At 39.1% G+C, this 13,416-nt stretch overlaps 1 protein-coding gene across 5 annotated transcripts in view; it reads left to right on the top strand.

Moving 5' to 3' along the window:
- Positions 1–468: 468 nt before the first annotated feature.
- The window catches only part of LOC121951860 (choline transporter-like protein 5-A), a 153,892-nt gene continuing 140,944 nt past the window's right edge, over positions 469–13,416 (top strand). For 2 of the 5 annotated variants that reach the window (XR_015778097.1, XM_088085040.1), the window contains exons 1-2: positions 469–721; positions 7,445–7,493. Coding sequence is in view for 3 of the 5 variants with exons in the window: in XM_088085040.1 (XP_087941166.1) it covers positions 634–721; positions 7,445–7,493 (137 nt within the window). In the remaining 2 variants the exon portion in view is untranslated. The remainder of the gene's footprint in view (positions 722–7,444; positions 7,494–13,416) is intronic. The other 3 variants (XR_015778096.1, XM_088085041.1, XM_088085039.1) reach the window with 3 other exon arrangements.

The following is a 13,416-nucleotide window of genomic DNA, read 5'->3' as shown; positions in this document are numbered from 1 at the left end:
TAATTATATTTATGATCATAATGTTAATACTTAGTGTTTAAGGCGCACCTTTTTTAGATCCACAAATAAAGTTTTTAAAAGAAAACACAAATAAAATAAATATTACAAAATATTACGGAAAAACCTTTTTGCTGCATGATAAACCAATCCAGTGAGAGTGTGCTTTTTTTAGTCCATCATGTGAACATAGTTAAATCACAGCAGACCCACGTCAATAACATCCGCCTTGGCATCAGAGGACGAGAAGTGCAGTCGGATTCTTTAGACACCGCGATCCTCCTCATAAATTCTCCTTCAAATCTTTCCTTGACCTCATCACGTTTTCTCTGGAGGTTAAGGAAAAGGGATTAGGAAAGGAGATTATTTGAACTTTTCTACCGCAGCCATTGTTTTGCGAGCCCTGTCAAAACTTTTGCATTCTTTCGCTGCCAGCGCGGTGTGACACGAGCGAAGAAGACTTGTCAAACACCCAACTTGAAGCCGACTTAACCGCCGTTGCCCACAGAGTGTATCGGAGTGAGTCTGGAGGGAGGGAGGGAGGGGCAGAGGGGAGGAACCGACCGAGGAGCACTTCCCTGACAGTTGGTTACTTCTTCACTTCTCTTTTCTCTTGTCCACCGGCAGCAGCGCGCTATGGCGCCCCACCGGTACAGAGCCAGCCGCTCAGCCGCCGTACAGAGTGAGACAGCCGCCGGTGCTGCACCGCCGGCTCCGTTCCACGGTAAGTAACTCACCGGAGCAGTGTGGACCCTACACAGCTCCACTGGGGTCTGGCAGATAGACAAGACAAGACAACAATACACTCAGGATATCAGAGTTTAATGTCAGTGTTAAGGCTATAACGTATAGGAACATTAGTCTTTGTAGTAGAGCATTACAATTAACAAGTGGTCATTATTATCTACTTTGGCTTGTTGACTAATTACCAAAGCAGGAAGCACAGAGCTAATGGAGACAGGCTGGGTGACTTTCTGTCCTCCTGAACCTCTCTTTCTGAGAGCATGATGGATTATTGGCAGGCCTATCTCTGTCAGTATCCCTGCACACACAGTGTGTCCTGACTGCTGTCACAACACTGGATTATAAAAATCTAAAAAGAATCATATCATAAGAACAGCTCTGTGACATGTCATCAGATGTAGCATTGTCTCCTTTACTATTTTTTCAGAGTAGGCTAAAGTTTAATTTCTAGCATCTAAAAATAAAAAACCAAACAACATCGACATAAGACAAAACAATGCACCGTTATAACATAGCTCAACATGTTACATATATATATATATATATATATATATATATATATATTTATATATATATATATATATATATATATATATATATATTTACTTATACAGCTATACTTTTTTACTTATACAGCTTAGTATTGGAGTCTGGCCTTGGAGAGAGCGTAGACAAGCGTCACTATTATTTCACTTTTAAATAATAATAATAATTTTTTAAAAATCTGTGAAAATACATTCTTTGTGTTTGGTTCCCTTTTTTTCACAATTTGTTATGTTGCATCGTTAAGCTGAAACATTGTAAAGTCATTATTTTTTTGTGTGTGGAAACAGGATTTTAGAAATGTTTGCAAAATTAAAATTAAAAAAATAAATAAAAAAACAAAACTGAAAAATCACATTGACAGATTCAGACCTTACAATCAGTACTCAGTTGGAGCACCTTTGGCAGTGATTACAGCTTACTACAGAGTTCTTTTGGGTATGATGTGACCAGCTTTAATCACCTGGATTTGGGGATTTTCTGTCATTCTTTCCACAGCTTCTTTCTCAAGCTCCATCTCAGGGCTGCTTTTTGCACATGGGAAAAAAAAAACAGGGCCATTTCTAGTTTGGCAGGCAATACATCATCAAAAATGTAACGTTGGTACCTATGAAACAGAAAATGGGACAATTTTTGGATTCATTTTACCATGGTTACTGTTGGACGGTAAAAAAAAAATGCAGACTACGTGATAATATTGGGTACCATATGAATATACACACACACAGTGGTGGATGCAGCCATATCTGTAAAAGTACAGATATCTTACCAGAAAATGACTTGGTAGACATGAAAGTCACTTATTAGAATATTACTATCTCATATTTACTGTACTTAAGTAAGAAAAGTAATTTCATGATATTAAATGTACTTTGAACGTAAAAAAACAAGTAAGCCTAAAAGCAAGTGGTAAGAATTTTTAAACTTCTGAAGTATTTTTCTTCGTAATTTACACCACTTAAAAAATAAAGCATACATTACACCTGAAGAAAAACAAGATCTTTTTTTTACATTTTAAAGGCCTTCCATTTCTTCAACTTCATGATACAAGCTTTTTGACCTACATTTGGATATAGTCGACAGAGCAACCAGTCATCTCTCTCTTTTTCTTATTTTAACAGAGTATCATTACTTCCTTACATTACACCACTGTACACACATGTAGTACCCAGTATTATCTTTTTCCCCCCTATAGTGCTACTGTTATTCCAACTCCTTCTTCAATGCTGACAAGATGTAGTAGCATTTAGGATCAACTTCAATTTCATTTCTTCCCACACAACGTTCAAGAAAAATGACAATCAATCTACCTTGTACCTTATTGAATATTTTCCATTTCATTGACTATTTTATTGCTTATTTTCTAAAATAATTATTTTTAGTATTTTCTATACTTTTCCTCAACCACACCAACAAAGGTGTTGGTGATTTGTAGCCTGCTCAGCAGACTGTGGCTATTCTGGTCAGCAGCAGGATAAGGATTAACTGAGTATTACTGTTCACTAATGCCATCAGCTGACCTCAAGTCTGTGTGCTTCTTACCTATCTTGTCTTGTTGTACATTAACTGACCACTATACTCTGCTTTAGAGTCTGTTTGTAAAGTAAAATAGATTTTGAAGGCCAAAGTACCTTTTTGATTTTTATTATTTACATCATTGTTTGTGTTATTAGTGATACTACCCAACTGTCCCTCCTCATTTGCTTGGTTTATGTGTGCTCATGAAATGCCTGAGGACAGCTTGTGTCTGTGTGTTTGTGTGTTTGTGTGTGTGTGTGTGTGTGTGTGTGTGTGTGTGTGTGTGTGTGTGTGTGTGTGTGTGTGTAGGTGGATTAGAGGATTTGGCATTATGAGTGTAAACTCAATGAAGACAAGTCCTTTCTGGATTCTTTTTGGGTCTGCAGCAAGCCGCCCCATTGCTTAGTGATTTCTCTGAGTTTATGTGTAAGATGTATGTGTAAAATAAAACAGCCCATTAATAAAAATGAAAAGTTTTCCATAGTACACATCATTAATGATAGGCTAACTGTAATTGAATCCTTGTGGAATCATTTGAGTTACCCAGTAAAAAAAAAAAATCACTGTGCAGCACCTATCCTTCACAGCAAACTAGCTTAAGCTAGTAGTTATTTACTAATGAAACAACCAATTAGCTGTGTTATTAATTCAAGTTTAGGGACAATCTTGTGAGCCACAATGGATCGTTTTGTTAGTTTTCGTGTTGTAATTTGGAAGCAGCTTACTTAAAGCACATCTTAACAGCATCTGTAACGGCTGTGGCTCCTCAAGTGATGTCGACGCACTGAGTGCTACATAGAGAGTCACTTGCTGCCAGAGTGCTGAACTGTCTGGAGAATTTAACACTGTCGTCAAGCTGCCAATTTTGTCTAGAGGAGTGCTTTGCAAACACGTCTCTTTTCCTCTCTCTGTGCTGCTGCTGCTGCAGAGGAGCACACTGGTCTGCTTTGGCAGCTCACATGAAACAGTGCAGTTGGAGTTACAAGGTACAAGGTAGATTTGTTGTCATTTTTCTTAAACATGGTTTAAGAAGAAATGAAATTGAAGTTGATCCAAAATCCTGCTATATCTTTTTTGCGTTGAAGGAAAAGCTGCTCTGTAGTCTGGTGGTTCAGCAGCAGATACTTCTGTAGCTTTTTCCAGATGGCAGCAGGGTGAACAGACTGTGGCTGGGGTGGCTGTTGTTTTTCGGTATCCTTTGGGTTCTGTGCAGACACCTCACTTCACTGAGGTCACTGATGCTCTGTAGATGGGAACCAGTGATGTTATGGGCAACTTTAATCACCCGCTGTAGAGCCTTCCTGTCCTGGGCTGTGCATGAACCATGCCAGTTTGTGTTGTTTCCAGTCAGTATGCTTTTTCATACTCCTCTGCAGAAGTTAACCAGGATCTTGCTCTGGAATTTAGCCTTCCTACATTTCTGTAGGAAGTAGAGCCTTTTTGTGCTTTTTTGACCTGGGTGGTGATGTTTGATGACCAAGATAGGTCCTGTGACAGTAATTCCAAGAAAGCTATAGTTGTTCATGTGCTCCACCTCAGCTCCAGTGATGTAGACAGGGGTGTGTGTCTTTGCCTCCTTCTTTCTAAAATCAACAGTCAGCTCCTTGGTTTTACTGCCGTTGAGCAGTAGGGTGTTCTCTGCGCACCACTCTGCAAGATTCCTCCGGAATGAACTCTCATCATTGTTTGTAATACAACCAATGATAGTGATGTCGTCCGCATACTTGTGTCTTCAGGAGTTTTTACTTCTCCAAAACTGTGCTGGGCTGGCTGCACATTTTTACCACACAATTAATTATTATTATTCCTTGAATTGGGTTTGGTTTTAGAGGGCTTTAATATGCGCGAAAACTCATGAAACTTCAGGGCTTGCAATTTTTCGATCTTCTACAGATTTCATGCGATTGAAATTCAGTGTCCTTGAATTTAAAAATCCTCTCAGAAGGCCTGGGACATCGAAAGTTATTACATTTGTGAGTTTTCGCCACATAGTGGAGTTGTTACTGGGCCAATCATTTCCATGTCTCACCATTAACCAGTACGTAGTTTATAACTCTGAGGGACATGGTCCAATCTTCACCAAACATCACATGTTTGATGACTGTCTTGCCCTGAATACATCGACATGACAATCGTTATCATTACTTACTACAGTAGCCTTGACTTGCATGGGGGTGCGAGGACCCGTTCATCGCTGCTTGCAGCTTTAATTATTATTATTCCTTGAAATGGGTTTGGTTTTAGAGGGCTTTAATAAGTGTGAAAACTCATGAAACTTTGCAGCCTTGTCAAAACTGGTGAATTTGTCGATATTTTATAGGTCTATAAAAATGACTCATGAGCGCCCCCTAGACAGTTTCACCTACAACTACAAAAATTGGTAGGCACATGCAACGTCCCAAAACAAACGAAAAGGTCTCTTGGAGCCATACTGTTAACTCAACAGGAAGTCAGCCATTTTGAATTGAAAGTGCAAATTTGGTGCAGTTTTGGCCTTTCAGAGGGGCCATAACTTCTCGAACAGGTCCTACAGAATATCTGATTGGCTTCAAAATTTAAACATCCTCTCAGAAGGCCTGGGACATCAAAAGTTATTAGATTTGTGAGTTTTCGTCACACCGTGTGGGAGTTAAATGGCCAACCATTTTCATGTCTGGTCATGAACCAGGAAGTAAACAGGAAGTAGTTTATAACTCTGAGGGACACGGTCCAATCTTCACCAAACTTCACATGTTGGATGACAGTCCCACCCTGAACACATCTACGTGATAAGCATTACCATTTCTTATAGCGCCTCCTACTGGCCACAGGAAATGACATGAAAATCACGTGTTCTTCTTTGATGTATATCTCCTATGTGGTTTCTAAGACCTTAAGACCTGTAACACAACATCTATTTTAAAAAATTGAGTTTTGGTCACACTATGTGGGTATGGCTTGGTTTCCATTTCTGATGTTTTGCCATGACACAGGAAGTTTTTTGTTTTAATGTGCCCCTCCTTACAGGTTGACCATATTCAGCTCAAACTTGGTAATAAAAGTGTTGAGACCTTGACGATGCCTGCTTGTGATTTCAGAGCTTTTTCATGAACATTGTTGCCATGGCAACATAGTCTTCGCCGCCAAACAGGAAGTTGTTGTGATTTCAACTTTGCATGAACCGATTGGCCCCAAATTTTACAGGTGTGGTCAAGGTGCAGCCCTGAACACATCAACATGTCAATTAAGCATGATAATCACAGCACCACCAACTGGAAAAAGGATGTCAGCCTCTTAACACAACTATACTTTGATTTACATGAAATTTACATGGTTTGGTCCATACATGATGCAGACCAATTTGACATGCATTGTGTGGTCTCCAGTGCAACCTAGTGGCCACAGGAAGTATTATCCCACATGAAATATCTAACAGAAGGATCGAAACTCTGCGTGCTTGTTCTGACTCTCACTGAAATGAAAGATGATGGGACATCAAAAGTTATTCAATATCTGAGTTTAATTCACACCATGTGGCCGTGTCTAGGTTTTCAACTTCGATGTTTCGCCATGAAACAGGAAGTTGTTGTAACAGAGCCAGACATTGTCTAATCTCCAATCCCCGAACTTCTCATTCTTAATGTGAGTCCTGACCTGATCATATCTGCATGGCTCATTTGACTTATGGGCATACCGGCACCTACTGGGAATAGGAAGTCACATGATTTATATTTTTAAGTGCATCCCCTTGCAGATTGACCACATTCAACTCAAACTTGGTAACAAAAGCTGCTTAAAGACCTCCATGATGCCTCCTTGTGAAGCTCATATGTTTTTAATGAACGCTGTTGCCACGGCAATGCAGCATTCGCCACTAAACAGGATTGCTGCTCTAACTTCAGTTTGCATTAACCGATTGGCCGTAATTTTTTACAGGTGTGATCAGGTTGCAGCCCTGAATGCATCAACATGTCAGTTAACCATGATACTCAATGTGCCACCTACTTGCAACAGGAAGTATACCTTGTATCAAAATTAACCCTTGATTTACATAGATTTAACATGCTTTGGTCTACAAATGATATAGACCAGGACTTACCAGGACTTAGATTTTGTGTACTCCGGCGCCACCTAGTGGTTATAGGATAATACTACACCATGAAATATCTCACTCAATGATCCAAATTGTCTGCGTGCAACAATTTATTCATATAGTACACATGTAAACATAAGGTATTACTAATCTGCTATTCCTCCTGTCAAAACAGCCACTGTGACAAACATGTAAGCTCAGTGTTGTGCAACACAATTTTTTATTTCACCAATCTACAAATGGCAAACTGCATGTTGAATTGTATGCTCCATCATGGTGCTGCTAGACCCACTGCTGCTCCTGTTTCCTGTCAGGGTCTGAGCATTTCCTCTGAAACCAACATTGTCAAATGAGCGAATGTTGTACAGACCTCTTTATGGGCTGATACCCAGCCCATAAAGAGATGCTTGAGATGCTAAAGAGCAGACAATACTTTAACTATACAATGCTCTGAACATTTGTTGGCTGTGTTGACTTTAAGCAAACACCTGCTGCGGTGGATATGAGTAGCGTTGCCTAAATCCATTTAAGGACTTTCTTTATTTTTGTCTCTTTTTTGTCTCTTTTTAGGAGAACCACACAGGTTTGATCCTTCATTCAGGGGTCCAGTCGACAGAAGGTATGTCCATACTTTCTTTTTGTGCACACAAAACAGCAGAGTGTGGTCTGGTTAAACATCGGCAAATTGTCCTCCTGCTCTCTGTGATCACCTCTATAGACAAAATATCAATATATATCAATCTCATTAACATCTCATTAACATAAAATGTCTCGACAACATCAGCACAAACAAAAGTCAAAAGTGTGCTGCCTGCTGCACCGACATTTAAAAAGAGGGTTGGAGATGACAAATCCTGAGCATGACTGTTAACCTAACTTACATCAAAACACCAAGCCACTGCCCTAATACTTACCACCACTCTATGGCACATATCTGCTGTTTGTGTCCACATCTGCTTTAGAGTGTATCCAGGCCAGTCCTTTGAAGTCAATGTAAAGATAGCACAGATGGACTCAGTTTCCCACAGTCCTCGGTTTCTTACACTTATGTGAAACCCCGGCTGCCACTGAATACCTCCTTTTGCTTAGGAAGTTTCCTAACTGAGTGATATGAACTGGAAGTACCTGAACGGCTGCCATGCTAAGAGCTTTTCAAATTCTTCTTAAATTAAGTAAAGGTGCATCAATGCTTCCTTTATAATCTCCTTTAGCATAGGATACACTGGACCATGCTTTACCAAAGGAAAGGAGAGAATCCGCCCCACAATTCTTTGTGGCGACAACTTTTAAAGTGACACGTGACATCGACAGCTATTGGGGGAATCAGCTGTTTCATGACATCACAGAGCCACAGTCTGTATGAGCCGAAACAACTTTAAAACACGATCATGTCAACATGGAGCTGTTTACTGAGCTGTGTGCTGCTTCTTAAGCTGTTAGCTCATAGAGGGGATGTTTTAAGACAACTGATGTTTCCAATTCATCACATTTGAAATTTAAGAATGATCATATGTACAGCAGTGGATCTAACACGTTTTATATTTGTAAGGCTATTTTCATGAAATCATATAAGGATTAATGACGATAAATATGAGGGAAAGGAGGGTGACAGTGAGCAACCATCTTGTGTGACAACGTTACATTTCACTTCTGTGACTGGCAGCCTTTATTCCTCTTTATTTTTAATTCTCACCTTGGTAATGATGTAATATTTTTCACCGGGTTGTCCTCGTTTAGACTTTATAATGTGCATTAAACAACGTGGCGAGTACGCATGAAGCTAAGTAGGCCTGATTAAGATAATAATGATAACAATAATAATATTAATAACAATGATAATTATAGTCATGATCATAATATTAATACTCAGTGTTTATGGTGCACTTTTTAAGAGCCACATTGCAAAGGTCTTGAAGAAGGCAGCAAATAAAGTTTTTAAAAGAAAACACAAATAAATACGAAAAAAACTTTTTGCTGCATATAAACCAATCCATTGAGGATGTGCTTTTAATAGTCCATCATGTGAACATTATAGTTTCATCACAGCAGACCCACGTCAATAGCATACGCTGTCGCGTCATCACAGAACCGAGAAGTGCAGTTTGATTCTCTAAACACCGCAATTGTCTTTTCCTCAGTCCTTATCAATTTTCCTTCACATCTTTCCTTGACCTTGTGAGTCAAGGAAAGATGTGAAGGAAAAGAGTGTTCAAAGCAGGGACGGTCGCCCGAATATTGCAGGAAGGAATAATGGAATAGGAGTCCGGTTTTATTTTGTGGGTTTTCTCTCTTTGAACTTGGGCCATGATTTGTTGCATTGTGCTGTACTTTGCATATTCATTTTACAATAAATAACATTTGTAATACAATTTTTTAGATGTCTTTTATGTCATTCTTTTTGATGAAACTAGCCTCTATTCAACTTCAGATAAATCAAGAATCGAACAAGGTGTAAACAGTTTTTTCCATGATGAAAAAAGAGAGTTTCTTCTTTCATTTGAGCTATTTGGTGTTTTCAGAGTCATTGTACAAAATATTCTGTGGGTCTTGAAAGATGACACGAAATGCCCAGAAAAGCTGGCACAAGCCACTTTCCATTATATAATAGGGCTAGATAATAGGACCGGCAATGGAGACTATGCATTAACAAGTCCCCCTTCGGATTTCTCTTTCACTTTCACTGTCATTCTCTTGAATTCAATTTGCTTTATTGGCATAAATGTTACTAGATCAGTATTTCCAAAGCATCAGGTATAATATGATTTAGCAATGGTACATCAAAATCAAGAACACAATACACTGAACAGACACAGACACACAAAATAAATAAAGAAGTGAAAATGTCAGATAACTCCAAACACATGGTGTGTGTGTGTGTGTGTGTGTGTGTGTGTGTGTGTGTGTGTGTGCGCGTGCGCGTGCACGTGCGCGTGTGTGTCTACTGTATATAAAAGTAGTTAATGTTTGTTTTGTATTGGAAAAACAAAACCAACAAAAATGTAACTCAAAATTGCAAACGTGGAGAACTGAAGAGAAGGCTGAATCAACAAGGCCGATTGTGAGTTGTGTGGAGAATAGTTCCAGCTGTCAGGTTGTTGTTCTGGTTGTCTCTAAGGCTGTAACATGCAGCAACATACAGTATCTCACTGCTTCAATGACACAGACACTGTTTTCACCAAGTAGATGTTGTATTTTTGTCTCTGGAGAGTGCGTTGAAAACTTGGCACTTACATTTAATTTTTGTTAAGAATTTTGTTCTAATATCTTCATATGCACTACAGTGTAGCAGGAAATGTGTCTCTGTCTCCCCCTCTCTCTGTGGACAGAGCGGACACAGCTGGTCTTCTCTGGGCAGCGAGGTCTGCCTCTGTCTACCGGTCTCTTCAGCCAAGCTGTGATCACTTAGTCTGTACAACATCAACATCTTTATCAGTTTCTGATCAGTCATGCTGCTCAGATAGTCAGTCACTGTGCACTGTTTAAAGCCAGATCGCATTGAAGTTTTCATTGAGTTTTTGTGTGTCCTGTAGTAAATGTAATGTTCTTTTTCTTTAGCTATAATTTGGTCGGGCCAGACTGTTGTAGGGCCCTCCTAAAGCCGTGTGCTGTTAGAGGAGGAGAGCCTCAGCACCATCTGGCTGATGGGACTCATCTGCTTTTAGGTGTTTGTAGAATTTAATGGCTCTTTTTTGGATCTTAATAAAAAGGGGAAACTGGCCTAGCTCAGCCCTGCAGCCAGTGTTGGGGGATGTTCCTGTGGACTCTGAGGATGCTCCTTCAGAACTGGGGCAGCTGTGACTCAGAGGTAGAGGGTCGTAGGGCTGCTCGATTATTGCAAAAATAATAATCACGATTATTTTGATTGATGTTGAAATCACGATTATTTAACATCAATTAATATGATTACTCATTGGCCTTTAGAACATCATGCAGTTAATGAACATTATTGTTTATTTTTAACACTGGATGTCCTTTAACTTTAAATACAACTGAAAAACAAGTGTTTTTGACCACTCAAAGCCCTTTCACACTATATTTCACATTCACCCATTCACATACACATTCACACACTGGTGGCCAAGGCTTCCGTACATGATGCCACCGGCTGTGCTGTAACAATTCACACACACACACACACACACACACTCACACTCAAATGACAACAGTACTGGGAGCAATTTGGGGTTCAGTCTCTTGCCCAAGGATATTTCAACATGTTGACAGGAGGAGCCGGGGATCAAACGTTTTGATCAGAGGCTGACCTGCTCCTCTGAGCCACAGCTGCTGTGACATCACAAATAGTTTAAAAGTATGTTCTATAACATGCCTTGAATGAACCCTTCATGATTGAATATGGTTGTCATTGATTTACATCAAAAATTAATAACTTTATTGTGATAATAATCACAAATGTTACCATTATTGTGATTATTATTTGTTCTTTTAATTATTATTTCTTCCTTTTATACACACGTACAAAATCATGCACATAAATACATACACATAAACACAATAATATAATGCAAACACACGCACACATGCACACCAACACCCACACACAGAGCTAGTTCTAATGGTACTGTGCTACTCTTTCCTTGTCTTATTCTATGAAATGTATTTATTTCATTTCATTATTATTCTGTTTTATTTATTTAACTTTTATTTCACCAGGTTGATCCCATTGAGATTAAGAATCTCTTTTTCATGGGAGACCTGGCCAAAACAGTCAGCAGTGAAAACACAAAGTTGCAGACAGAGACACAAAGGTAGACAAAACACAATTCACAAGTACTAAAATTAGCATTAAAAGACAACTATCTGTCAATAAAAGCATGGTAAACTGTATCAACCATATGGAGGCAATAAGCAGAGGCATGTGCAACGTGTGTGGGTTTTTATCCCTCTGCATTGTGCTCTGGGTTGTGGAATAATGGGACAGGAAGCAGCACTGGGTCTAGCGTCACTCAAAGTGATGCACTGTGGTACAAACTAGAGCCGACTGATGGTTCACCTATATTATCAGCTGATTTTAGCCTTTCACAGACATTTTGGAGCATATTTGTGTTGGTGGATATTTTTTCCGAAATGCGCCGATAAGAAAACTTTTTTACAGACCATGTAATGCAGAAAACTATGCTTGGATGATTTAGAAATGGTTTCATTCTATAGTTTGTCCAGCAGAGTGCACTCTTACGCCATTGTTTACACTACTCTCAGCACTCTGAAGCACATGCAGCAGAGTGTCACAGTGGAGTGGATGGGCAAGCAGTCAGTCAAGAGTGTTTTTACGGTATGCCACATTGCAGTACATAATGTTAAGTTAATAAACAATGACGCCATCATTCTGCAAACAAACAAGATGATCCAAGTTCCCAGGGTGACTGGAGGAGAGGACTACTAACATGCTGACTTTATCGCTATTTAGCGGCTTTTTGGACCCGCGCAGTGTCAGTATATTTAAAAAGCAACAAGAGACACATTTAACAACCATTTCACATCATTGGGGAACAAGGAAGAAATATACTGTTATTTATTCCCATGCATGCTGGGATGGTGATAGAAGAAGTTGCTCGCAGTGTGAAACCAGGTGTAGTGAGTTTCCAGCTCGGTTATGTTAAGAGAATAAACTGATATCTGATATTTGATTCCGTCCAACTCTTAACAAGCAGAACAACATTTAAATTTGCAGAGATCACAACAAAACAGTTAGGCCTACTTAGCGACTGTTCTTTAGCTGTGGTGCTTCCTGACATTTTGGGGAATGTTCCACTCTATAGTTCCACTATCACTCAAACAGAATACTCCTCCACCCTCCTCTGTGCCCAGTGAGAAGGTTTGTAGCACAATAGGGAACATTTATGAGGACAAGAGGAGTTCCCTGGCAGGTGTAAAAGCTGAGAAGCTGCTTCTTGTTTTACAACCTGCCTCTAATTGTCTGGCAGTATTAAAATAGTCAGCAATTGACTGATACTGAACAGCACTGATGTTTACTTAACTATTTATTTAATTGTATTCATTCTTTATTTAAGTGGTCAGCAAAGACCATACAGTACAGATCTGTATTTTATATTGATATTCTTTATTTGAATGGCCAGCAGGACTGATGCTGAACACATACAATACAGATGTTTAATTATTTGTTTTTTTTTTAAATGTAGTCTTTAATTTTGAAGAAAGCAGCCTTCTGAATACTTTACATAGTCATATTGGTGCAAAATCAGTGCACAATCCACATAGAAATTATCTCTTTTCATTCAAGCTCAAAAATTCACTATATTGTCAGTGTATCAGTAAATGGTGAATTCTTCGACTATAAAATTGGTATCGATCTCAAAAATCCCATATCGGTTAGACTCTAGTACAAACAGAGTAACAGGGGTAAGCTGTGCGTACGGTGAGCGCCCACAAAGCTCAGTTCTCCTCCAGCCATACAGGAAAAGGCTTTTTTAATTTCTTGCTTGTAATAAGTCATGTCTCATAGTCATAAATCATTGAAATAAATAAAATAACGATTTGACACAAATACATTAAATTACAAAAAA

This window comes from Plectropomus leopardus, chromosome 12, assembly GCF_026936395.1.
Source record: "Plectropomus leopardus strain MGB_pleo_1.0 chromosome 12, ASM2693639v1, whole genome shotgun sequence".
In the NCBI taxonomy this organism is placed as follows: Eukaryota; Metazoa; Chordata; class Actinopteri; order Perciformes; family Serranidae; genus Plectropomus; species Plectropomus leopardus.
Note: the sequence above shows the minus strand (reverse complement) of the source record. Positions and strands in the feature narration are given on the sequence as shown.